This window comes from Panthera tigris, chromosome B4 (genome assembly GCF_018350195.1).
Source record: "Panthera tigris isolate Pti1 chromosome B4, P.tigris_Pti1_mat1.1, whole genome shotgun sequence".
Lineage (NCBI taxonomy): Eukaryota > Metazoa > Chordata > Mammalia > Carnivora > Felidae > Panthera > Panthera tigris.
In genome coordinates this window covers 82,856,702-82,883,207 of record NC_056666.1, presented here as the reverse complement: position 1 = coordinate 82,883,207, position 26,506 = coordinate 82,856,702, and the positions used below count along the sequence as shown (strand labels likewise).

Here is a 26,506-nt window from a genome sequence, read left to right as displayed (position 1 = left end):
GACCTGAAGAGAAAAAGTAAGCAAGCCATGCTGTTATCTGGAAAATGATCATTCCAGGCAGAAGGAAGGAACAGCAAAAAGTAATCACCATAAAGTGGGTTTAGGGCATGGGGGAGCCAGTGTGACTGGACCTGCAAAAGTTGGGGGGGGGAGGGTAATAAGAGTTGGGGTCAGAGGGCAAACTGGTATCAGACTATTTAAGCTTTTGTAGGTCATTTTAAGCACTTCTGCTTTTGCTCTGAGATGAGGAGCCATTGGATGGTTTTAAGCAAAGGTGTAACATGATCTGAAAATGTTTTTTCATAATCACTCTGGCTGCTATGTTTAGAAAATACTGTAGGGGAGCAAGATTGGAAGCAGGAGACCAGTTAGAAGGTTATTGCAGTCATTCCACCAAGAGAGATGGTGGTTTGTACCAGGGTGGTAGCAGTGGAAGTGTAGGAAGTCATCAGATTTTGGATATATACTCTGAAATTAGAGTCAACAAAATTTGCTGTCTGATCAGTTTGATCATCAGTTTACTCTTCTATAAAAAAGGAATGATGATATCTATTTGTAAAGTGTCTAACTCTGCACACAACAGAGTGATCAATGATCAGCATTCTAGAAGTGAGGGCTCCTTAGGATCTGAGCCAACAAACATTGGGTATTCTTTACGTATCTGACCAGCCATCATGGATAACAGAGTCTGAAGGAACTAGGCACTCTTCAGTGATCTCTTGCCTTAGGTCTGTGCTTACAGCTATATCAAACATTGGAGTTCTTTCTTTTGGAAAGAAACAGTCTTTCCAACTGAATTGACTGTTTATTTTTTTTCCGGGGGGTTGGGGAGGGGGGTAGGCTCCTACGTGGCTCAGTCGGTTAAGCATCTGACTTCGGCTCAGGTCATGATCTCAGGGCTCGTGGGTTTGAACCCTGCATCAGGCTGTGTGCTCAGAGCTCAGAGCCTGGAGCCTGCTTTGGATTCTGTGTCTCCGTCTCTCTCTGCCCCTCCCCCGTTCACACTCTGTCTCTCACTTTCTCTCTCTCAAAATAATGTTTATTTATTTTTTGAGAGAGAGAATTGCGAGGGCACATGAGTGGGGAAGGGGCAGAGAGAGAGGATCCCAAGCAGGCTCCACACTATCAGTGCAGAGCTCAAGGTGAGGTGGGGCTCAGTCCTACAAGCCATTGAGATGATGACCTGGACTGAAATCAAGCTGGACGCTTAGCCACCTGAGCCACCCAGGTGCCCCGACCTGAACTGATTTTTTTTTAAAAAGCAGTTTCGTTTTGTTTTTTAAATGTTTATTTTTTTGAGAGGGAGAGAGACAGAGTGCGAACAGGGAAGGGGCAGAGAGAGAGACACACACACACAGAATCCAAAGCAGGCTCCAGCCCTACGTGGAGCTCCAACTCATGAACCATGAGATCATGACCTGAGCTGAAGTTAGATGATTAACTAATGACTGAGCCACCCAGACACCCTGCAAAAAACAGTTCTTAAAATACCAAAGTACCGGGGCGCCTGGGTGGCGCAGTCGGTTAAGCGTCCGACTTCAGCCAGGTCACGATCTCGCGGTCCGTGAGTTCGAGCCCCGCGTCAGGCTCTGGGCTCATGGCTCGGAGCCTGGAGCCTGTTTCCGATTCTGTGTCTCCCTCTCTCTCTGCCCCTCCCCCGTTCATGCTCTGTCTCTCTCTGTCCCAAAAATAAATAAAAAACGTTGGGAAAAAAAATTAAAAAAAAAAAATACCAAAGTACCAAGAAAAATAGGAAGCCAACACTAAGGGGTAAATAAAATTTCCTTTTCTCTTTCTTGCAGTCTTTACTCTCCGCTTATCATTAAGATAGGTAAGAGTCTCACCTCTTCAATATCAGTAGCTCCTGTACTGATTGGGAAAAGGGTGTATACAAGATGCCAAGGAAAAGGGGTCATTCAGTTATCTTCCTCTTCCTTCTTACTGTGGAATGTGATGAAGAGGAACTAAAATTTATTGAATACCTACTGTGTATGGGCCCATTGCATTCATTATCTCACATGTTTTTGCAATGGCTCTGTGAGATGTGCATTATGCCTAATCTTACAAATGAGGAGGCTGAGGCTCAGCTACATGATTACTAAGTTTTGGAAACAGTAGTCTTGTAGCCAAATTCACATCAAGCTACAAAGTCCATAAATGTATCCACTACAACATGCTTGCTGCCTCCTACATTCTGGAGATTGAATGTTATTTTGTTGGGCACTGCCCCTAATTCACCCTATTATTATGTTTAGCCTTTTCCTTGCAGCAGAGGTAGCATTAGAGCCCAAGAGTGATGCTCTTATATCCTCCATAAAATGCCAACCTTTGGATTGCCTACTGGCACAGTCAGTGGAACATGCAACTCTTGATCTTGGGGTTGTGAGTTCGAGCCCCATGTTGGGTGTAGAGATTATTTAAAAATAAAATCTTTTAGGGGCATCTGGGTGGCTCAGTTGGTTAAACATCCAACTCTTGATTTCGGCTCAGGTCGTGATCTCATAGTTCATAAGTTCGAGCACCATGTCAGGCTCTGCACTGACAGCACAGAGCCTGCTTGGGATTCTGTTTCTCTGCCCCTGTCTTACTCGTATGAGCTTGCTCTCTCTCTTTCTCTCTCAAAAATAAATAAATAAACATTAAAATCGTTTAAAAAATAAAATCTTAAAAAAAAATGCCAACTTTCCCTTATTTTACCTCTTTCCTTTCAAGTACATATAAGCTCCAGTGTTGCTGCAGGATTCCTTGCTTCTAGGAATTAAGGAATTTTTTTTTTTAATCAGAATTACTTAGTATATGTGTGTGTGTGCATGTGTGTGCCTAAATAGTATCTTAAATAAGAGTGAAGTGTATTTTTCTCACATTCAGGAAATCTAGGATAGTCCATCTAGTCTGACTGCTGTAGTCAAGGACCCTGGTTTCTTCTGTCTGTTGCCTCACAACCTGTGGTTTTCAATCCTAGTATCATCTCACAGTCCCAGATGGCTGCTAATGCACCAGCCTTTACTTCTACATTTAAGCAAGCAGGAATTAGGGAAAAGTAAAGAAGGGCTACCCACTTCCTTTAAGGATACTTCATAGAAGTTGTATTTACTACTTGTATTAATTTCCTAGGGCTACCATAACAAAATACCACAGACTGAATGGTTTAACAACAGAATTCATTTTCTCATAGCTCTGGTGGTTAGAAGTCCAAGATCAAGGTGTTGGCAGATTTGGTTTCTCCAGAAGGCTATGTCACATGGTTTTTCCTCTACCCATACATCTCTGATGTCTCTTCGTGTATCTGAATTTCCTTTTCTTACAAGAATACCAGTCAGATTAGATTAGGGTCCACTCTAACAGCCTCATTTTAACTTAATCACCTCCTTAAAGGCCCCGTCTCCAAATACAGTCACATTCTGAGATACTGGGGGTTAGGGCTTCAACACAGGAATTTAGAGAGGCACATAGTTTAATCCATAACACTGCTTCTTATGTCTCATGGACTAGAACTTAGTCATGTGCTCCTATTTAGCTACAGTGGAGGTTGGGATATGTGTTGCTTTTTTCCAGGCAGCCATGTGTCCAACTAAAAACCACTTCTTTTAAGGAAGAAGTGATTGGATATTGCCAAGTAAATAGCAGACTCTACTTTGCAGCAGAGGCTTAAGGAATAATGATTCTTAAAGGTTCCTGGCTCCTTTATATGAAATTAGGTTGTTCTTTTTTCATTTCCCTGGCCAATCTCACGTTCAATTTTATATTTTGAAATAATTCTTTTAATACTAAATTGTTGGCTTAGGTGTCCTCCCTACCTAACAAGCGGTGGCATTGACCTCTAAGGTCATCACAGTAGGGCAAGATAGATTTACCTGCATGGCGGTTAAGTTAGTAATAGAAGGCATCCTGAAATGCCATGGACAGTAGGTAAATTGTGATTTTTTTTTTTTTTTCTTTTCCAGAATGTCTTCTCTGGATTGACTTGGGAGCAATTTTGCCAGGGCGCGGGAAAAGACAGTGTGAACTTTCAAGGTCCTTTCCATCCCTGAGATTCTGTGATATTTTCTACATAGCAGCATTACTATGATAAAGCTAAAGAAAATGGAAGCAGCAGAAGGAAAGGCCCCCACTGCTGTTCTTTGCTTGAAAGAGGAAGAAATTTGATTTGTTCTGTTTTGCCCACAGAAGTAAAATGGGCATTTTTGGTAAAGAATGTAGAGGAGTTGGTAGAAATTATAATGAAGCCCAGCATTCCAGTCCATTGATCAAAAGCACCTGCAGTTCTTATTTCAGGGCAAGTACAGCTATAACCTATTGAACAAAGGAAGAGGGTACATGTCCAGAACATTTTAATCTTGTTTCTCTCTTTACTTTGCCTAAGGAATTGCTCTGGACATCAGCCAATGCCTGTGGCCTTCCTTACATACCAGTGAATCCTTTTGCATTTATAGAGCAGAGTGATTTTCTTAACACTTCCCTGATTTACAAAATTGGCACACTTGTTATTATTATTGTTATTTTTGTTTGCCTAGTACTAGTGAAGCCTGTGACAGTTGACTTTTGAAGTCCTTAAAGGACTTGGTGCCTGTCACATAGCTGTAGACTTACATGTTCCATTAAGTACTTTACTGCCTTTTCCCCCATATTCTGCTTTCTCTCTTTGAAGAGAAGGGAGTGTTGGACCTTAGGGCCTTCTTTCATGTCCTCCCAGGGCTCTTGAGCCATTTACCTCTTTAGGCATGCAGTTATCATACTGTTGTTGGTTTTTGTCCTTTGAGCACTGTAGTAGAAAGAACATAGGATTTTGCCATCAAGAAGAGCTGGGTTTGAACTCTGTCTCCTTATATACATAGTATGGCCCTGAGCAATTCATGTAGTATTAGGTAGTATTTCATTCAAAAATGGAAATAATATTATATACCTTGAGAAGGTCAAATAAAATACTTTCTATAAACTAAAAAGTATGAAGTCATGAGGAGTGACCCAGATGGATGGGAAAGACAGGAGAACTTAGAAACCTAATTTTTGAACCCCAAAATTTGTCCCCACTGACACTCTCTGAAGAGAGGCCTCAGACCTAGGCACCCTTCTCATCCCACGCTTCATATCCCAGAACACTCTTGAATGTCTACCTTGGGACACCTACAGCTTTAGGATCAGACATAGCTAGGTTGGAATCCTGCCCTTGGCCCTCTTGTGTTAACTTGGGAAAGTTATTTAATTCCTCTCAGCTTTAGTTTCTTCATCTGAAAAATGTCCTGATAAGGAATTTTGTTTGGATTAAATAAAATAATGTATAGAAACAATAAATCAAAGTCATAGAAAGAATATAGACCTTGGAATCAGACAGTACCAGAGTTCTGGTCTGGTGTGTCTGTCACTTAGTAGTGGTGTGACCTTGCAGAGTTGCTTACCTACTTTGGTGAATATGAGTTGAAGTGCATAAAGCACCAGATTCATAATTGTGCTCAGTATACATTAGCGTTGTTTTCCTTTTCTCCCAACTCCAGTCAGAAATTAAGCTTGCCATGCATGAGTACATAAACTTGTTTGGTTTTGTTTTCACCCTGCCATTTTAACTGTATAGATGTTTTGTCCCCATTGTCTTGACTCCTAAGAGCGTGTGTATATGTGTTTAAGTAACATATAATAAAATGCACAAATCTTTAGCATTCAGTTAATAAGGCCTGACAGTTGCATACACCCATGTAACCCTAACCCCAAACACGATAGCATATTTTTATCATTCTTGAAGGGTCCCTTATCCCAGTATTTTACCCCCAAACCCTAAGCAAGCCCTTTCTTTCTTTTTTTTTTTTTTATAATTTAACTTTATTTTTTATTTTTTAAAACTTACATCCAAATTAGTATATAGTGAAGCAATGATTTCAGGGGTAGATTCCTTAATGCCCTTTACCCATTTAGCCCATCCCCCCTCCCACAACCCCTCCAGCAACCCTCAGTTTGTTCTCCATTTTTATGAGTCTCTCTTGTTTTGTCCCCCTCCCTGTTTTTATGTTATTTTTGTTTCCCTTCCCTTATGTTCACCTGTTTTGTCTCTTAAAGTCTTCATATGAGTGAATTCATATGATCTTTGTCTTTTTCTGACTAATTTCACTAAGCATAATACCCTCCAGTTCCATCCACTTAAGTTGCAAATGGCAAGATTTCATTCTTTTTGATTGCCGAGTAATACTCCATTGTATATACATATACCACATTTTCTTTATCCATTCATTCATCGATGGACATTTGGGCTCTTTCCATACTTTGACTATTGTTGATAGTGCTTAAGCAAGCACTTTCTGATTTAAATCACTATAGTTTAGTTTTGCCTGTCCTTGAACTTCTTATAAATGGACCTACGTATTTTTTTGAACTGAGTTCTGCTTTATTTTACTTACCATAATAATTTTGAGATCCATGCATGTTTTTGTGTATTTCAGTAATATGCCCAGCAAAGTTCCCTAGTCTCACTGGTAATGATTGAGTCACTTTCTTCCCAAACCAGTCACAAAAAGGAAACAGTTACCATAGTTGGTGTACCTAATTAAGGTCCATCTCCTAGGGCTCAGGGGTAGCTACGGTCACCTTCCCTAATCATGTGTCCTCAGAGAAAGGCAAGCACCAAAAGTTCATTCTTTTTTATTGTGGCACAGTATTCAATGAACATACAATTTGTTTATCTATTCTCCTGAGCCCCTAGATTTTAAACAATTTAAAAAATATGCATATCAATTGGGAATAATTTACTCTTGATACACAAATTGGTAAAGGACAGGAAAGTTTACAGGAATTTTGCCACAGGGTAAGTCAGAATTTTTAGCCTCTACCTCTTACCTTCTTGCTTACATTCTTTCTTCTTGACCATGGATTAAAAGGGAGAAAATGCCCTTCTGTCTCTGAGTGTCCCCTATATAATAAATTCTTTTTGGCCTCGTGCCTAGAAAGTTGTTTATGAGTTGATGGAAGGATATACAATTTCACTGTGCTCTGGAAGGTACTTACCTTGGCAGTCAAAAAATTTATGGGGAATATGCAGTATTCTCCCTGAAAAAATTGTCAGATTTTGGCTCCTAATCATCCTCCCCTGTATGATCCTATTTCCTCACCCTCTCCTTGCCCCCCACTTCTGACAGTCCCCTCTCCACAGCTTTGAGCCACTGAGTGTCCTCAGGAGACATTCTGTCTTAAAGTTGTGCTGTTTGCCTGGATGAAATGTACAATGTGCACAAATAGGTTGTAGGAAAGCACATATCTTGGCTCTCCTGGGACATTAATGTCTTTGCTTTGTTCTAGTCAAGTTACATATGAAATAGTTCCTTTCTTTTTCTGACCGTCCCAAGCCCTTCATTCTCTCTATTGAGTAACCCATGAAGAGTGGAAATTACTTCTCTGCTTTTAACCCTTTTCTTACCAGCTTTATTCTTGCTCCTTAAGACTTTTTTTTTTTTTTTTAGTTAATAAATTGTCTTTTTCTTGTCCCTCAGCTGCAGCTTTTGCTTTTTGCGTTGGAGAATTTGTTGCCCCAAGAGAAAGGAGAGACTTCTACATAGGATTGCAGGACTAGAAATGGCCATAGTTAAAGGTTATTTTGGAGAACAAAAGAGAGCCTCAGCTCAAGCAATACAATTTTGAACTCCGTGTATTTTTCAACGAGTAATAAGTGTATTTTTCAACGAGTAATAACACTATCTCTTATAACTAGCCTTTGTTAACTTGAGGATAGTTTCTTCTATCCTAGACGCAAAATGGTGAGGAAACTTAAGACCATGTGATTTGAAGACCTGACTTAACAGTATTCCATGAACATACAACAATTTATCTATTCTCCTGAGCCCCCAGATTTTAAACAATTTAAAAACTAGGAGTATCAGTTGGGAGTAATTTACTCTTGATATACAAATTGGTAAAGGACAGGAAAGTTTACAGGAATTTTGCCACAGGGTAAGTCGGAATGTTTAGCCTCTAGCTATTATCTTCTTGCTTAACATTCTTTCTACTAGGCCATGGATTAAGGGAGAAAAAGCCCTTCTGTCTCTGAGTGTCCCCTCTATATTTTATAGACACTTTTCCAAGAAGTGTCTTCCTAGCCCTCCCAAGAAGACATCCAGATGGCTACAGATACATGAAAAGGTGCTCGACATTACTCATCATCAGGGAAATAAAAATCAAAACCACAATGAGATACTACCTCACACCTGTCAGAATGGTGGCAAGGATGCGTAGAAAGGGGAAACTTTTTGCACTGTTGAGAATGCAAACTGGTGCAGCCACTCTGGAAAACAGCATGGAGGTTCCTCCAAAAGTTAAAAATAAACTGTCCTACGACCCAGCAGTTGCACTACTAAGTATTTATCCAAAGGATACAAAAATGCTGATTCGAAGAGGCACATCCATCCCAAGGTTTATAGCAGTACTGTCGACAGTAGCCAAAGTATGGAAAGAGCCCACATGGCCATTGACTGATGAATGGACAGAGAAGTTGTGGTATATATACACAACAGAATATTACTTGCAATCAAAAAGAATGAAATCTAGCCATTTGGAACAACGGGAATGGAACCAGAGTATATTAGGCTAAGTGAAATAAGTTAGAGAAAGACAAATACATGATTTCACTCATATGTGGAATTTAAGAAATAAAACAGATAAGCAGGTGAACTTAGGGGAAGGGAAGGAAAAATAAAAAGAGAGGGAGGCAAACAATAAGAGACTCTTAAATACAAAGAACAAACTGAGGGTTGCTGGAGGGTTGTTGGGTGGAAGGAAGGACTAAAGGGCTAAATGAGTCATGGGCATTAAAGAGGACACTTGATGGGATGAGCACTGGGTGTTATATGTAAATGATAAGTCACTGGGTTCTACTGCTGAAACCAGTACGACACTATACATTAACTAACATGGATTTAAATTTAAAAAATAATAATGCCTAAAAAAAAAGAGAGAGAGTGAGAGGCTGGGAATATTTAGAAAAAGAAGATAAAGTTGTCTCCCGTATGGGGCTCACGTGGTAGCAGGATTAAGCTTGTTCTTTATGACTTACACAGAGAACTAAACTGTGGCCAGTGGCAGAAAGAATAGGAAGATGAGTTTTGCCTCTTTATAATTTCCCCCAAAAAAAGGTTTGTTTCTGGAGAAGACTTTCCCTTCACTAAAAGTATACAAACAGGACGACCATTTTTCAGATTTGATGATTCAGGAACCTGACTGAGAAGGACTATGGATGTAGAAGGATGGAGGTAAATGAGAACGCTTCCGAGTCCCCTTCCAGTTATGAGATTCCATGACTCCTTTGTATCTCTGGTGGACTTTCCATTCTGCCTAGTTTTTGAACATCTGTCCCCTTAGTGGAAGTATTGGATAAAGGTTAAGAAAGCAACTAAAGCCAAATTTTCTGGCTTTGAGCCCTGTTCTGCCATTTACCAGTTCAATAACCTTACATTACTTAACTTCTCTGTACCTCAGTTTACTTATCTATAAAATAGTGATAATAAAATATGTATCTCATAAGATTGTTGTAAGATTAAACAGGATACATAAAACACTTTAGGATAGTGACACAGTGTAAGCACTCCAAAAATTTTAGCTGATTATTATCATCTTTCTGTCAATTATTTCTACTTCTAAAGCTGGGCTCTTCTGTCTGGTTCAGACAGTCTCTCTTCACATACCATTTCTGACTATGTCAGGATGCTTTTGACTAGAAGGAACAGTAAACTCAACTCAAAAGAGCTTAAATGATAATAAGACTTATGACCTCACATGTTGGGAGGTACCATCCAGGTTGACTAATTCTATCTCAGCATCAAGGATCCAGGCTTATTCTATCTGCTCTATCATCCTCTGAGTTTATAGAATATTGCAGTCCTGCATCATCTGCACACAAGACTGTCTTCAGTAGAAGATAACCATTCTTTTCTAGTGGCTTTTTTTCTTCTTTTAAATAGAGTGAATGGCCTTTCTTTCTTTCTTTCTTTCTTTTTTTTTTTTTTTGAATGACCTTTCTTTGAAGCCACTCACCTGGCAAAGTCCTCTCATATTTCACTGGTGATGATTGAGTCACTTGTCCCTTCTCAAACCAGTCACAAAAAGGAAACAATTGCCACAATTGATCTAGCCCACCTTCTCGGGCTCAGGGATAGGGTCACCTTCCTTGATCATGTGTCCTCAGAGAAAGGCAAACACCAAAAGAAAATCTGGGCTAGACTGTTAAGTGTGGAAGAAAGGGGAGATTTGAGTGGTGTGCTAGGATACCTCTTCCTCTGCTATTTGCATTTTCCTTGGAGTAAGAATTACTTTATCTTTTATAGCTCATTAGATGCTGGTAGTCTCAGTGGAAATGCCTGTCAAAATTCTTAAAAGTGGATGGATCATTAATCACTGTCTTATGGGTGTTTTTAAGAATCTAAAGCTCAAGTTTTTCTGTTTCCCAATGAATGAAGAAAACCATGTAGCTCCTTAAAACTGCAGTTGGGGAGCACCTGCTTGGCTCAGTCAGTAGAGCATGCAACTCTTGATCTCGGGTTGAGTTCAAGCCCCACATTGGGCATAGAGCCTGCTTAAAAAAATAAATAAAAAATTTTTAAAACCCTGCAGTTGGAATATATGACCATATTCCATGGGTGACTATTATGAAAGACCTTTTTTTTGTTTGGTTGATATTTCCCATAGTGCTTTGGCTGAAAACAGTGTTTGGACACTGAAGTTGGTCTAGGTATCCAGATAGTTGAGCCTTTTCCAACTTCTGTGTGAAGAGGAGCTGCAAAGTTATCATTCTGATTTCAAGAAATACACCTATTTGGTAATTGAGACCTAGAAAAAGAAACACCCGGTCACTTTATATTTTTCTGTTTCACTGTCCCCCTTTTTAAATTGAGATACAAAGAGCATATAGTTTTGTGTAAGTTTAAGGTGTACAACATAATGACATACATATATACCATGAAATGATTACCATAATGTTTACTTAACATTTCTCTCCTTATGTAGCTACAAAAAAATTGTTTTCCTTGTGATGAGAACTTTCAGGATCTACTGTCTTAACAACTTTCAAATATACTTTACAGCAGCATTAACTATGGTCATCATGTTGTACTTTGCATCCCCAGTACGTTTTGTCTTCTAAATGGAAGCTGCTGTCTTTTGACCAGCCTCATCCAATTTCCCCACTCCCCAACTGTCACATTCTCTTTCTGACAGAGAACTCTGTTTGAGGCTATTTAAGCCTGAAAAAGAAAAATACTCAAGGTCAATTACATGATACAAGAAGTAAACTTAATTTTGTGGGACCCCGCAGCAGATTTAGCATCAAGATTGAAACCGTTTATAGCTTATTATAGGGAAAAACTATAGAGTAAAAGAGTTAAGACTGCTTAAGAAATAGTGAGATGATACTGTGCCAGGAGTTTTCTCGGAGTGGCTTGTAGGCTCCTCTCAGGAAGGTACAGAAAGGAGGTCTGATATGGGGAGGTGGGGGGAAATTGTATGAAGTCATATTTAAGAACTCTTCCAATTCTGATCTCTATTGATATTTCCCACCTAAGAGATATGGAAAAGGCATGTGCTGGGTTTTATTACACTTCAAACTGGAGACAATGGATGCCTGATTTACCCATGGGAGAAAAAATAAATATGTGTATATGCAGTCTCCATGTACAGCCAATGATCCATAAAGCTTCGTGGGTTCGTAGAAGTCTGTTTATAGAATCCTCTAGGTAGTAGATCCAGTTAATTAAAAAATAGAATATTGGCCATTTTATTGTGTAGTTTCTTTCTTCCAGTATTTGTCATATTAAATTCAACTGTATGACTGTGATTGTATGAATGACTCTCTGGCCTTTTAAAGGGCCTTCATTTAGCCCTGTGCAAACTAAGTCTCTAGGCAGCTGCCCAAGAGTCACCACAAGGTGAACAAAGCAATAATCTTGCAGACTGTTTAACTTATGCCAGGATGAGATTACCTGTGCTCCTTAAGAGCCTTCAGGGTCTTATCGTTTAAACTGATTTGAAAGAGGAAAAAATGCCTGGTGTGACAGTTTTCTTGAATCATTGCTATTTGTTTGGCTCTGTTTCTAAGGCCACATGGAACAGATATGAAGTCTGGGAGAGTTTCTAGTCTTATCTTTTTTTTTTTTTTAAGTTTATTTATTTTGAGAGAGGGAAAGCACAAGTGGAGGAAGGTCGGAGAAAGAGGAGAGAGTGAGAATCCCAAGTAGGCTCCACACTGCCAGCGCAGAGCCCGATGTGGGGCTCAAACTCACAAACCGTGAGATCATGACCCAGTCTGAAGTCGGACACTTAACCGACTGAGCCACCCAGGTGCCCCTCTAGTCTTCTCTTTTTAAAGAAAGGAAAGAAGCATTCAGAATTGAAGTCTGTAATCTATGTAAGGAGCAACCTCAGCAAACTTGTGTTTGAGTGTGTGCGTGGATTACTGTGTTGACTTCATTACAGGACTTCCCAGGTGTCAACAGTAATGAAGAGCTGGCTGCCCCTGCAGTATGGATGCTCTGTATCATTGGGAGACTGTAGAATGACTGAACAAATAGTGAATAACAAAGCAAAGATTTTCTCTTCCTTTAGGGAGAGACCCAGTTTTTATAAAGGACAGCTGACCACAAAGCTCGCCACTCCTTCAGTTTGCTTAAGCTAAAGGAAAGAATTTAAGAATTTATAAACCATCTCCTGATTTTGCTGCTTTTTGGTGGGGGAGACACTTGAAGTTGGTAACATTGTTGTGGTTTGTGGTAACTGTGGAAGTTCTCCCTTGGGAAAGGAGAGTAGTCCTCTCTGGTGGTGAATAGAGCTTTATGGTGTTTTTCTTCTTTTTGGAGAGAGTCTAGTGAGTTAACTCTATCATGTGCTCAAGCTGAAAATGTGAGCAGATTTCTGTAGGAAACAAGGGGGGCAAATAAAATGCTAAGAGGGCTCATACTACATTGCTTCAGAATTGGCTCCTGGTGAATCTCAAGGTTATTATGCTGGGTAAAATAATCCAGGTAATGTGTGATGTAAAATTCTAACAAATGAAGGCTAATCTGTAGTAACAGCAGATCAGTGGTAGGCTGTGGGTGATGGAGAGGGGAGGAAGGGCTTACAAAAGAGCCAGAGACTTTTGGGGTGATGAATGTGCTCACTACATTGGTTGTAATGATGATTTCCCAGGTGTGTGCATGTTTCATAATTAAATTGTACGTTTTAAATATATGCAGTTTACCATATGCCAGTTTTACCTCAATAAAGCTTTTATTATTTTTTTAAGACTTTATTTTTAAGTAATCTCTACACCCAGTGTGGGGTTCGAACTCACAACCCCAAGATCAAGAGTTGCACATTCCACCAACAGCCAGCCAGGCACCCCTACCTCAATAAAGCTTTTTTTTAAAAGAAGAAATTAATCCAGGGGCAGCAGTTATTCAGAGACCCTTTTCTGGGTTACAGGGTGACTGCTGCAGACTAGTATGTGAAATACAAGTCTTGTGTGTATGGATAAACACTTCCTGTTTAATGCGTCTGATGTTTCTTTAGGAGTCCATAGAGGCTACTGTATTATATCGAAGAAGATGTCTAACAGTAACACTACTCAAGAGACCCTGGAAATAATGAAAGAATCAGAAAAAAAACTGGTGGAAGAATCTGTAAACAAAAACAAGTTTGTATCTAAGACTCCAAGTAAGGAAGAAACTGAGAAAGAGAGTGAAGATACTAGTTTGCGTCAGGAGACACAGGTAAGAATTAGAAATACATCATATGCACACTCATTATACCAGAATAGAAAGGTCAGCATAAGTGGTATTGGCAGTCTGTAAGAAGCCAGTCACTTGATTCTTCCTAAAAACCTATTTTCCAGCTTTCAAGAACTGTCTCCTTCCTTTTTTATCATAAAATGTCCACAGTGAAGTCTAAAGAAGACAGAGTAATTTCCTAATCCATTTGGACCTGAGTTACGCTGGTTCTTGCTACCTTTTGATATTTTTGAACTATCAAAAAATAAGCTGTATACAAACACATATTTAACAAGTCATAATATGGCTCATACAATAAATTCTTAAAATTACAGCTGCCTGGCTTTACACACAGTGTTAAATTCATATCCTGGTTGTATTAAAGCAGTCAGCATTTTCTGGGTCAGAAATAATCTCTGAACTTGCCACTTGCTAAGTGAGTGAGAAGAATTTCACTCTTTGGTTGCCATGTTGTTTTCCCTCCAGATTCGTAGTGCAGTGCAGATATGATGGCAGTAGATGGCCAGCCGAGCTTCCTCCAGGGCTCCTATTTGATACCCAGACAGCTAAGACTCTGAGCCTCTAGTTTACCTGTTCCAGTCCTCTCTTTTCTGTGGTCACTGCTAGTTTCCTGTGTTACCTAGATCCAGATTATATAAATCCTTTGCTTCATGCCCAGGGGTTAGACTGGTCTTTATTGTATGCTTAGGAGATAGACAGTAAGAAGTTAGTTTAAAAAGCAGTGGCAACCACTAGAAACTTGAAACATAATTTCTTTTGACAACCCAATTCATCTAGGCTTTTTCTTCTTAAGAGATTAAAACAGCAACAACATAAAGGGATGAATTAAAATCAGACAGCTCTCTGAAATATTTTGTTCTCCTGCTGCCTGTTCTTCTACTGTCTTTCCACTTAACAGCTTGCCAGATCTCTGTCCTGGCTGCTTTTCTTTCCATTATCTTTTGCATCTGAGTTGTCATTCCCCGCCCATCCTCCCAGAGTTTGTAGAGACAGTCTGCCACCGTTCCAGCTATACTTTCAGCCTCCACTGATACCAATAATGAATTTTAAATCCTCAGGACAGATAAGTGATGAATGTTTAATTATGTGCTGTCATATTACATGGAAGATAGTAATTAAATGAACTTCTGGATCCAAGTTATTCTAAGGAGACCACTTGAAGAGGTGTTCTGAACTCCTGTTGTGTGTACTCCTTGAAGATAGGCAGAAAAGAAGGGACGTGTACAGGTGTTACACACTTATAGACACTCAGTTCAAGAATGTTTTCACCTGGATATACAAATAGATCGTGTCGGAGGTTGGAAGGGAACTCGCCTCCCCTCTGACTTGTTGCTGCCACTGGAGCAGGTGGAGCTGCTGCTGCCATCTACTGGAGCTCCTGATCCTTCTAGAAGTCTTGAGTCTTGTCCCACCCTTCAGAAGCCCTCTCCCCTCCGCCATTTCCCAACAGATCATGTGCCCTTTCAAGAGCACTAAAAATTCTGCTCTTTCTCCTACCTTTCCCTGCCCCTCCCCCCGACTCATACCCTGGAAGTCTCCCCAGGAGTCTTACTGATGCTGTCAAGGGAGTGCTTCTTATGAAGTTGGAGTTAGAAAGTTTGCAGAAAGAGGACTTTCATTACTTGCACTGTGTGAGATGTATTATTAGAATCAGCAATTGGAACTCAGAACGTCTTTCATATGCAAACAGTGCTATAAAAGGCAGGTTCTGAGACTGAATTTTGAATGGGCAAATTAACCCTGACGTAACACCTGTCTTCAGCCAACCAGCTGAGTATGACCTTCTAGCTGGGCTTTCTGCCTTTAAATTTATGATCCTTTTGGATTCATCTACCATACTGCTTTATACAGATGGCCATGAAATAGAGATCTGATTATGTTCATTTTTTTCAAACGTTCTGTGTGTCTCGTTGTCCTAGGCCAAGACCCAGATTTGTCAGCATGGCATATTGTGACCTAGTCCCTTGCCTGCCAGCCATCCGCCTCTGGCATTCCGTGCTTCAGCGTTATCTGATTCATTGGTCCCTGTTATAAGTAAGAGCTGAAAAGTTTGGAGAAAGCATGCTTTCTTTGCCTAGAATGCCTTATGTGGTATTCTTTTCTTGGCCTCCTCCAACGCCTGAACCTCCCATGCCAGCATCTGTCTAATACCTGTTTATCCATCAAAACTCAGTTGAGATGTGTCTTTCTCCAGGAAGCCTTCCCTGACAACCTTAATCACCCATTGCAGGTCTACACTGTATATAATTCTTTGAGTAATGCCTATCTCTGTCTCCTTCACAGAACTATAAGCTCAGTGAAGCCCAGGATTAGGTTAGTTTGGGCTCACCATTGTATCTCTAAGGCCCACACAGTTCTTGGCAGGCACTCAATATCTGTGAATGTATGTGTTTGTGAATTACTAGGTCTGGGTTAGACACTTGCACCATGTGCTCCTATAGCACTGCATAACTATTTCTGGAATGCATTTGTACTGTATTGTAATTGTCTATTTGTCTGTCTTCTCCAACAGGATTATGAGTCCCTTTTGGACAAGGTTTGTGTTTTTTATCTCTGTATCCTCCAGTAGTTAGCATGGTGCCTGGTACATATTAGACTTTAAGTACGTGTTTGACAATGAAATGAAAACTATCCATTCTGGGAAGTAAGCAGATTCATACATTGCTTGTAAGGTTATAAATTGGAATAATCTCTTTGAAGGGCAATTTGGCAATACTTTATAAAATTTTTAATTAAAAAAATTTTTTTTAATTGGACTACAGATATACTATATTTGTAGATGTGCTTAATGATGTGGTCATTAAAGCATTGTTTATACAAACGAAAGATCAGAAATATCCTAAATGGCATGATTTAAGGGACTGGTAAAATAAGTTATGAGATAGCCACAGAGTGAAATACCATATTAGACATTAAGCAAAGCAGTAGATCTTCTATAGAATAACATCTGTGAAAAAAAAGTTTAAAGGCAAGGTTCAGAGCAGTGTGTACAATATACATCTATTTGGTTTAAAAAAAAAAGAAAGCCTGTGTGTGCACATGTACAATAAGCTTCTACATATTCATAAAAGATATATGGAAAGATGACAAGAAAGTCAGTACTACTTGAGTCATTAGGAGAGAACCAGGTGGCTGGGGGACAGATATGAAAGGAGACTTATTATATATACCCCCATTATACCTCTTGAATGTTTGTGCTCTGTGTATGTTACTACCTTTTTGAAAAAACAGTTGACACATTCCTGGACTATGGCTCTTCCCTTACTGTGACATCTCTTACATTGACCAGACTCACCATCATTTCTTACTTTTTCCATCTGCCTTCCTGATTTTCCATTTTGCATTGTGGCAGTGTTGTTTGGTAACTAGTGAAGAGGAAAAAGGAAAGAAATCCTCACCTACCCAGAACCCTACTGGTACTCTGCCTTTGTCTTGTTTTCCCTTCGCCACCTAACCTCAGTTCTCTCCACACTTCAGTGGCAGTGAGTTCCATTCTGAACATCTGAGAAGCCCTAGGTACTTCATCCCATACATAACCCTACCTCATCTCTTCCCAAAAGCCCCCATTTTGACTTTGCAGCTGTTCAGAGACCCCATCAATTAATTCGTTGTTTCTTCCCTCATCCTACCACAGGCCCTCATTCTTCATCTTCTTCAGCTTCTATTCTGCTCCTTACCCACTCTTTTTACCCTCCCTTTGCTCTGGAAGTCTTGTCCATATCTTCCATGCTCCCTTAGTTTTATCCTGTCCCAGACAGGCTATAAGAGCCACAACCAGGTGCTTAGAACTGGGAGGATTCTCATCCTCAGTGAGGGAGACATTTGGCAAGAAGTGTCTTCATTCCATATCAGCAGCCATAGGGACAGGTCCTTTGAGTATCTCAAGTTGGAACTCTGAATGTGTTTTCCTATAAAGATGTTACAATAAGTGATGATTAAGGACCATATTGCCTGTTCATTATGGGTTAACTAGGCTCCTGTGATCATGCTTGGGAAAAAGCACTCTGTCAGTGCTATGGTAGTGACATTTCCAGAAGCCTCCTAATTAAGAGAGAATTCTGTGGTTTATCCAAAAGTAATTTTTATTAACCTGTGAAGGCTAACCAGTAAGTGTCTTCCTATTCATTTTCTTCATGGTAAGTGGTGATGTGTCTATAGGTGGCCCGTGGTCCCTTCCGTGTCACAGTTACTAGGGCTGTAGCAGAGGGGGACGGGGGGACAACTACACCAAGTGGTTCTCATCATAGTTTAGCTATTGTAATGCTTTTTCTTTGTAAACTTGTATTGTTTTTAACCTAAGTGCTGATTTTCTACACCTTTAATATTTTCTAATCCCCTTGTAACAGAGGCGGACATCCAGCCATGGTCATGCCAGGAAAAGAGCCAAGGTGAGAGCCCTTTCTCTACGTAGTAGTCCCCCCTTATCTGAGGTTTCACTTTCCATGGTTTTACTTACCACACTTCAACCATAGTCCAGGAGTAGATGATCCTCCTTTTGATATATCATCAGAAGTTCATTGGTAGCCTACTGATACGTCACAATGCCTGTAGCATGCACCTCACTCCATCTCATCGTGTAGGCATTTTATCATCTCACATCATCCCAAGAAAAAGAATGAGTACAGTACAGTAGGATGTTGGGGGGGGGGGGGGAGACCACAGTTATATAAGTTTTATTACAGTATAATTGTTCTATTTTATTGTTGTTATTGTTCATCTGTTACTGTGCCTAATTTATAAATTAAACATTATCTTAGGTATGTATGTATAGGGAAAAAAACATAATATATATAGGGTTCAGTACTATCCATAGTTTTATGCCTCCACTGGGGGTCTTGGGAGAGTATCCCAGACGATAAGAGGGGACTACTGTAGCTTCTTTTCTACTGTTATTAGTAATACATTTCACAATGGACTTATCATTAATATCTACTTTATTTGGATTATATATAGGCAAAGTTTTTCTGCCTGCACTTTATCCTCTAATTGTGAATGTGCACACACACATGCACACATTTCCTATTGGAGGGTCTGGCTTTATTTTTCTCCATTACCTTTAGTTCAGCCACAGTCTATTTCTGATGCCCAGCTGTAGTCTGTCACAAAGCCTGAGCACATTGGTACTGGTTCTGCTGGAAAGCCAGTTTCTCTCCTCACCTCTGGTTTCTCTAGGAGTACTATGAGTGCTATTTTTCCCTCCAACATTTTTTTCCCATTTACCCTTCAAGATAAATCCTGCACCATTAGTAGAAATGACTCAACAGTTTTGGACATCCTAAAAATACAGCCTTTGGCGGGGCGGAGGGGGGGTACTTTTTAGGTTGGGCCAGGGAGGAGGATTTTGTTTTTAATCATTTTTTGATAAAATTAGCACATCACAGACTATTTTGAGCAGCGTTATCAGGGAGGACTATATGTGTTAGTGTGTGATGGCTTTTTAATTTTAGTTGAGGGAACAATAAAATATTAAACCTTTCTTGGGGCACCTGAGTAGCTCAGTGACTTGAGTGTCCAACTCTTGATTTCAACTCAGGTCATGATCCCAGGATCATGGGATCAAGCCCTGCATTGGGCTCCATGCTGAGTGTGAAGCCTGCTTAAGATTTTCTCTCTTCCTATTCCCCCTCTCCCCCACTGACACATGCTCTCTCTCTCTCTCTCTCTCTAAAATAAAAAAATAAAAAAAAAAAACCAAAAAACCCTTTCTTGCAGTGAGAAGAATTGTTACCAGAGTAATAATTAAGGGTGTCTACCCCACCCCCTTTCCCCCCAAAAAAGCAATGGCAGAATTTGGGAGTGGCTCAGACAGTATGTGGCTTGGATTTGAACACCACACATAGGATAAATTGAGTCTGTGTTTTGCCTGCCATGGCCTAAATCCACAGTGATGGGCTTGATGTTAAACTTTACAACAGAAGGTGTTCACTTCTACTTAATTTCCACCCAAGCTTTTTGAGATAAGTAAGACAGTTGTTATGTCCATTTTACAGATTAGGTAACTTGGGTTTATAGAGACTGAGTGAATTTGACAAGATATTCATTAGTAAGTGGCAGAACTTGGCTTGAAGTCAGTTCTTCAGACTTGCGAGTTCTTTGCACTATACTGCACAACCCAGAACACACATGCCATGTTTTGTGCTATTATATTTACAGTAAACCTTGATTTTATTATAAGAACTCTTAGTAAATGTTTATAGGTAGATTTCCAGTGAGTCAATTCTATAATTTTTGGCTTTGGGGATCCTTAGGAGAGCAATGATTTGCAAAGTATTCTTTAGCCGGCGAAAGTAAACCAAGTGCATTAGCTTCTTACCATGTTAAATCCCAAATGTTATAAAAATTTCTTTCTCTTTACTCTTTTCAGACACTTCTTTCCATACCCTTGCCACCTCAGATTTAGAGTCATTTAGCATTTATCATCACTCTGTTCTAGGCACTGTGTTAACATAGTTTATGTCATTTAATTCTCACAAGCCATCCTTTAAGTATTTTTATCCCCATTTCATTGAGGGAAAAACAGAGATCCAGAGAGGTCAAGTAGTTTGCTCAGGGTCTCTCATAGCTCATGAGCACAAAAGCAGGAGTTGAAGCTAGGACTTCTGGCTCTTAAATCCAGTATCTACTAAGCTCTGCTACTGTGTATTTTCAGTAAACCTCTGAATCTGAAATTGGTAGAGAAAGGAGGTAGAGAAAGCTAAGTGAAGTGGTTTTCCTGTCATCTGTTCAAGGTAGCCATTTTGTTTTTATATGTCTACTAATGTAAGCAGGGGAATTATCTTTGAAGTAAATCAGGAACTGGCGAGTAAGGCCTGTTTGAAGGGAAAAACAAAAAAACCTCTATCTACTTAATGGAAGCAGCAACTAACAGAGCCAAAGAGGATACCCTTCGTTCAGTGAAAAGCTTTCTGAATGTCCACCAAGTGAGTAATATATATATATATTTGTTTGTTTGTTTGTTTGTTCGTTTCAGTCTAATTCCAAGCTGAAGTTGGTGCGCAGCCTGGCAGTGTGTGAGGAGTCCTCTGTCCCTTTTGCTGATGGGCCACTGGAAACCCAGGTATGTCCTTTATAAGAGTAAGTGTAACTTTTGAGTTTGGCCATTGTTTGGTAAACTGTAGTGTAACAACCACAGCATCAGCATTAGGCCTGGAAACCAGGGTAGAAGGGGCTTCAAAACAGGTGGTTGTGGTAAAGCAGGGTGCATGGGTGAGAACATGAAGCATAGGTATTCACACCTGGACCACCTGAGATGATACAGATGAGATCCCAGGGTTGAATCTTGTTTTCCCACCCACACTTTTTCCCTCTGGCGATCAGAACCGTATCTGTCCAGTTTCTATGCCAAGAACAGCCAGTGTAACTTGAGCTCTCCATATAGTGGCTGTGATCGTTGGCAGAAAAGGCTTGGCTTTTCGCCCTTTTGGTAGAACAAAAGCTAAGACAATTTAATCAACAAAATACTATCTTCTGTAACTGAAGATTTCCCTTCTATGACATTTCAAGGGAGAGTAAAATCCTGTGGGAGAATTGAAATTCTTTTCCTCCTTTGATAATATTCCTCTTTTCTCTTGTCTAAGGATATAATTCAGTTGCACATCAGCTGCCCCTCTGACAAAGAGGAAGAAAAATCCACAAAGGATGTCTCTGAAAAGGAAGACAAGGAGAAAAACAAAGAAAAGGTCCCAAGGAAGATGCTTTCTAGAGGTGAGGACTTTCCCCACCTCTCTTGTGTCCTATGGTCTGGCTCTGTAGTGTCTTTTCCTTCCATCTTGGAACCTGCTGACCTTACTGGTCCAACAGTTCCTAGTGTCTTGCTGACTTGGGGAGGTGCCTAACTAGGTAGGTTACTTTCTTTGCTGATTTAGCCAACCCTGCCTTAGGGGCTAACATGCTATAGAGAGCTACTCTGTTAATGTTGGCACTGTCTATAAGAAGTCATCGTAGTTAATTCTGATTCTATTTCTGCTGTGGAATAAGTAGTGACATGATTCATCACTAGTAGCAGATCCTCCAGATACCGTTTATATTTTGATTTGGGGATGCTTAGAGTGATTTTTTTTTTTTTTTAAATCAGGTTTGTATCTAATTATTAAGCTGTCTGTGGTTTTAAACTCTTGGGCTGGTAGCAAAAATACCTGCTCCACAGAAGTTATAGTTGAGAGGAAAAGGCAATCTTGGGATTAAATTTTTATAAATAAATAAATAATAAATAACATTTGAAGCTGTTTGCTGAGATTCTGGAAAATTCAGCCCCAGCTGCTCTTACCTGGAATTTATTTTCTTTAACTAGAATAAAATTTGCTTTGTTTTGGTTAAAACATTCAGCAAATTTTAATTACAGTCAGGTAGCTTTTCAGTGTAATACTGATGCAACACTGTGACCCAGATTCTACCTTCCATCATTGTCATGGGGAGTTGGGGGCAGGAGCTGGTAAATCAAGCATCATTCTGGTTTTTAAGCTAAAACCCTCATTGAATTGTGGGCTTCTGCTTATGATTAGATTTCATGTGAGGTGGTTTCATTGATTTTAAATTTCTTTTGTTGTGGTGGTTCTAGACTCCAGCCAAGAATATACAGACTCCACTGGAATAGACCTACATGAATTTCTTGTAAATACACTGAAAAAGAACCCAAGGTAAAAACATTATTTGATGGAAGGGGGATAGCAGGGCCCAGCAGAATACCTAAGAGGTCAAGCAGCTTCTCAAAATTTTTCCATTACTCGAATCTAGGATTCCCACCCCCCTCCCCCACCATTTCCCTCCAGTATAGTTTTATATTCTGCGAGGGATTCATAGTACCCTCGTGTTGAGGTGTCTGCTTTCAGAAGAGTTGAGACAAATTCTGTGGAAGGAGAATGCAGAGGCAAAGAAATCTAAAGGCTTGGGAGTATGATTTAAAAGTACAGGGAAAAAAATTGATATGTATAAAAACTAAGTATACATCTATAACCAGATAGAATGTAGACTACTGATTCGATTTTATAAGCGTAAAGTATGTGTTTAAAGGAACATAGCTGCCAGCAGAATTAGGTTTCTGATAAGGAAAACAAAGTACATGATTAGGAGGATCTGCAAAATGATTGTTTCTCTACTTGATTGTTTTTCTTTTTTAAAGTAATATAAGACAGGCCCGTGAGGTCTGTCTACGTTATTGGTCTGCTATTGGGGGTTGGATCTATTCCTCCCTTCAGCTTCTGTAGTGTGCAGGTTTCAATGCTTTCAATGTCTATGGGAGGGCTGCTTTTTGTTTTGTTTTGTTTTAATCTTTTCTAAACAGGGACAGAATGATGCTGCTAAAATTAGAACAGGAGATTCTGGAATTTATTAATGACAACAAGTAAGTTACTTGAACGAAATACACATTTAAAGGTGGGAGGGGGCACTGAAAAGAAATTTAGGTACAACTTTAGGATATCCCCCTTTCATATTTCCCTTGAAGTCTGAATTTTGAAGTAATTACTCACTGGGAACCAAAAGAAATTGGGGAGAAGTAATCAGAATGAATTAAAAAGTATATTGTGAAAACCAAGCAAGGTTTTTAAGTTATTGCATAGACTTGAGTTGAAAAGAATTGATATCTTTTCAGTAGCTAGCCCTTGTCCCATATTTAATTATTCTTCAAATTCTCCCTTTTTTCTTTGTAGAATACCATACAGGAAGGGGAAACCTAGGAATAGTCTTAATGAGGGTAGTGGATCAGAGTGATCTACAAAATGCTATAGATAAAGAAGCTGAGAGAACCTTTTTGGTTCCCATTGAGTGAGGATCTATCTTCCTTATAATAAGTCTGTTCCTCTTAAGAAATTCTCCACTTTAGACACTTGTAAGAAAAATTACAATTGTTTATTATTGCTGTTGTTTTTCCTTATTTCACTTCCCCGCCCCCTGGTTTCCCTTCAGTAACCAGTTCAAGAAGTTCCCTCAGATGACCTCATATCACCGGATGCTATTACACCGGGTAGCTGCCTATTTTGGGATGGACCACAATGTTGATCAAACTGGAAAAGCTGTCATCATCAACAAAACCAGTAACACAAGAATGTAAGGGAGGAAAGAGATTGGAAGACTTTCCTGGGATAGCCTCTAGCGTGGAAGAGGAAGGTGTAGGATCAAGATGTCTCTTTCTGGGGAGGGGACAATGTGGAGGGTTATATTATCAATTCCTACTCTTTGTGAGGAGTTAGAGATAGATTCTAGGAGGCACTTGTGTTTTGTGAAGGCTGGCCCCTGGCCTCTCTTCACCTTTATTGATAGGACAGGTATAACTTTGGAGGAAGACAGCTTACAAAGAATAGACCTTGAGGATTTCACTGTGGCTTTGTGGATGTGTGACTCCAGAAATCCCCTGAGGGAGAGTTGTGGAATTTTTAAGAGTGCTATACTAGAAGGTCTGCTTCCTAACAAAAGGGTCTTTTTCCTTCCTTCTTTCTACATTTCTCTCCCAAACCAGCCCTGAACAGAGATTCTCAGAACATATAAAGGATGAGAAGAATACAGAATTTCAACAGAGATTCATTCTCAAGAGAGATGATGCCAGTATGGACCGAGATGATAACCAGGTGAAGAATGGAAAGGGGTGGGGCCATACAGAGAGATTGCAGTAAGAGAAACTGGGAGGGGAGAAGAATTTTTGTGGGATAAAGAAAACTCGAAATATCTTAGTATGGAGAAATGTATTGAGTTCTACTCAGTTGGCTGTGGCTTAATTTTGAGGACTGACTACATTTGTTGAGCTGAATGCCGCCCTCTTAGCCCCAGAGAGACATGGTGCTGAGTTTTGCTGGGTTTCCTCATTTGGCCTGGAACTCCCTGGTTCTGCCACTGACTTCTAACTCTAGGTCATTTGGGGACAAAGCAAGGTTCCTCCCTGCTTCAGCCTTGATTCAGCTGACGGCTTCATTCTTTTTTTTCTTTAATAGTTAGGAATTTCTTTGGGAACCATTAAAAGTTATTTTATCCCACTTCTGTCTTATCCTAGCTCAGGGCTAGCCTTGGACTGGCAAAGTTGTGATGTAATTTACCCACTTATAAGATGTTTCTGATCCCTTTCTGCAAACTCCTTATTTTCCCAACTCCTTCCACCAAGGTGAGTGAGTTGATTTGACATTTGATGCTGGGAATCTCAGGCAGTATCCCCTTTTTAATCTATTCCTGTGGGAATAAAACGTGAACAGTCTGCCCTATTGCTTCACTCATGGGCCTGGCTGTTGCCCTGACTTCTAGCCTACTCTTCAGATAGTAAGTTTTTGTTTGGGGATAGTTTTCCCAGCCATATACAGCATTTAGATCCAGCCAGCCTCTGTTTGACCTCCAGAGGAGGTTAGGTGGAGAACCAGGATTAAGATTTGAAGAGCATGGTTGGGTAGAGCCAATATGAGTCTTGCTAATTGATGATAACTATAATAATATCTTACCTCTAGAGTCAAAATTAATTTTCTTGGGATATCGTATGGTCTCGAGACCAGGACTTTTCCTGCTTGCTACTTGAGTATTTGAGGGAGTCCTTTTGAGAAAAACGCCATTATCTTTTGTGGACAAACACGCTGGGTCTGATTGAAAACAATGAAATATTTAAAAAAAGACAAAATTTTAAAAATCAGAAAGAGCCTTTCCATCCTGATGCCCTTCTCTCCATTTTCCCAAAACCCTTTTTCTGTGGATCAGGAATTATTCAGGCCTAGAGGCACATTGGGGCGGAGTAGAATCTGTCCATATTACGAACTTTTCATCTCTCAGCATCAGGCTTGATCCATAGTAGGGTAGGCTCTATGCATTTTCGGTCCGTGATATTAATAATAAATACATTAATTGTTATTTCTTTTGAGTGTTTCCCTGACCTAGATTCTGTTCTAAACACATTCTGTGCATTATCTCTTTTAATCCTCTCCACAACCCAGTATACATGGGGGTTATTAGCTCCACTTTAAATATAAGAAAACCGAGGCTAAGAGATGTTAAGTTACTTGCCTGAAATAACATTTTTCAGAAGTGACAGAGCTGAAATTCTGCCTGACCTCAAAACCCATTATACTTTTTCTGCTCTGTCACTGGTTCACCAGTGCTAGGGGTACTTGAGGTCCTGTGTCTTCTTGAAATGGGATTTGTAAAAAGACATTGAGTAGAATTTAGGTTCTTAATGCTAGTGAGAGTTAAATCTAGTGAAAAGTTGATACTCCTGAAGTTATACCTACCCGTGGAGATGGGTGAAGATCAGGAAGATCAGCGTAGAGCAGCAGCCTCCTTGGTTGCATCATCTGAAGCTTTCAGAGCCTCTGGATTAAAGGTCAGAATCTTTTATAACTGATGACATTCATTGGACGGGTTGTCTCCCCCAGAGCATCTTGCCTTCAAGAGCAGTATGGAAAAGGACACTGTGTATGACACCCTACCCAGGACAGTGCTCACAACTCAACAGGCCAAGAGAGGAAAACGATGATGGAGAGTTGGGTGGTGGGCTAGCCAGAGGTGGTGATCTGCCCAGTCATCCCTCATCACCTTCTCTACATGTTTCAGAGAATTTAAAGTTCTCTAACCTCCATTTCCTTCTTTTCCCTTTCTATCACTCTCTCTCTCTCTCTCTCTCTCTCTCTCTCTCTCCTTTCCACCGTACCTTATTTGTCTCTTCCTTTCCCTGTCCATCCTTCTTTCTGTTCTGTTCTCCTTTTCTCTCTCTTCTCCTCTTTATGTTGCTCTGTTCTCTTTCTTCTCTATTTCTGTAATTTCTGTCTCTTTCCCTCCCTCCAGTGGCTATAGTTAAGAGGAGAAAAACTGCT

At 40.0% G+C, this 26,506-nt stretch overlaps 1 protein-coding gene and 1 long non-coding RNA gene across 33 annotated transcripts in view; one reads left to right on the top strand and one right to left on the bottom strand.

Moving 5' to 3' along the window:
• LOC122240376 overlaps positions 1-26,506 on the bottom strand; it is a 67,620-nt gene that overhangs the window by 1,199 nt on the left and 39,915 nt on the right. For 2 of the 4 annotated variants that reach the window (XR_006220009.1, XR_006220012.1), the window contains 4 exons: positions 25,925-26,005; positions 25,148-25,282; positions 18,187-18,322; positions 4,599-4,762 (listed from right to left, as the gene is read on the bottom strand). This is a non-coding gene — a long non-coding RNA (uncharacterized LOC122240376). Of the gene's footprint in view, positions 1-4,598; positions 4,763-16,774; positions 17,096-18,186; positions 18,323-25,147; positions 25,283-25,924; positions 26,006-26,506 lie in introns of those variants that run through there. The other 2 variants (XR_006220010.1, XR_006220011.1) reach the window with 2 other exon arrangements.
• The window catches only part of R3HDM2 (R3H domain containing 2), a 162,167-nt gene that overhangs the window by 102,839 nt on the left and 32,822 nt on the right, over positions 1-26,506 (top strand). For 14 of the 29 annotated variants that reach the window (XM_042992586.1, XM_042992584.1, XM_042992592.1 and 11 more), the window contains 9 exons: positions 13,513-13,712; positions 16,243-16,266; positions 18,077-18,118; positions 20,701-20,787; positions 21,308-21,434; positions 22,288-22,366; positions 23,011-23,070; positions 23,634-23,774; positions 24,184-24,292. In XM_042992586.1, the coding sequence (XP_042848520.1) occupies positions 13,513-13,712; positions 16,243-16,266; positions 18,077-18,118; positions 20,701-20,787; positions 21,308-21,434; positions 22,288-22,366; positions 23,011-23,070; positions 23,634-23,774; positions 24,184-24,292 (869 nt within the window). Of the gene's footprint in view, positions 1-3,944; positions 4,015-13,512; positions 13,713-16,242; positions 16,267-18,076; positions 18,119-20,700; positions 20,788-21,307; positions 21,435-22,287; positions 22,367-23,010; positions 23,071-23,633; positions 23,775-24,183; positions 24,293-26,506 lie in introns of all 29 variants that reach the window. The other 15 variants (XM_042992587.1, XM_042992579.1, XM_042992597.1 and 12 more) reach the window with 4 other exon arrangements.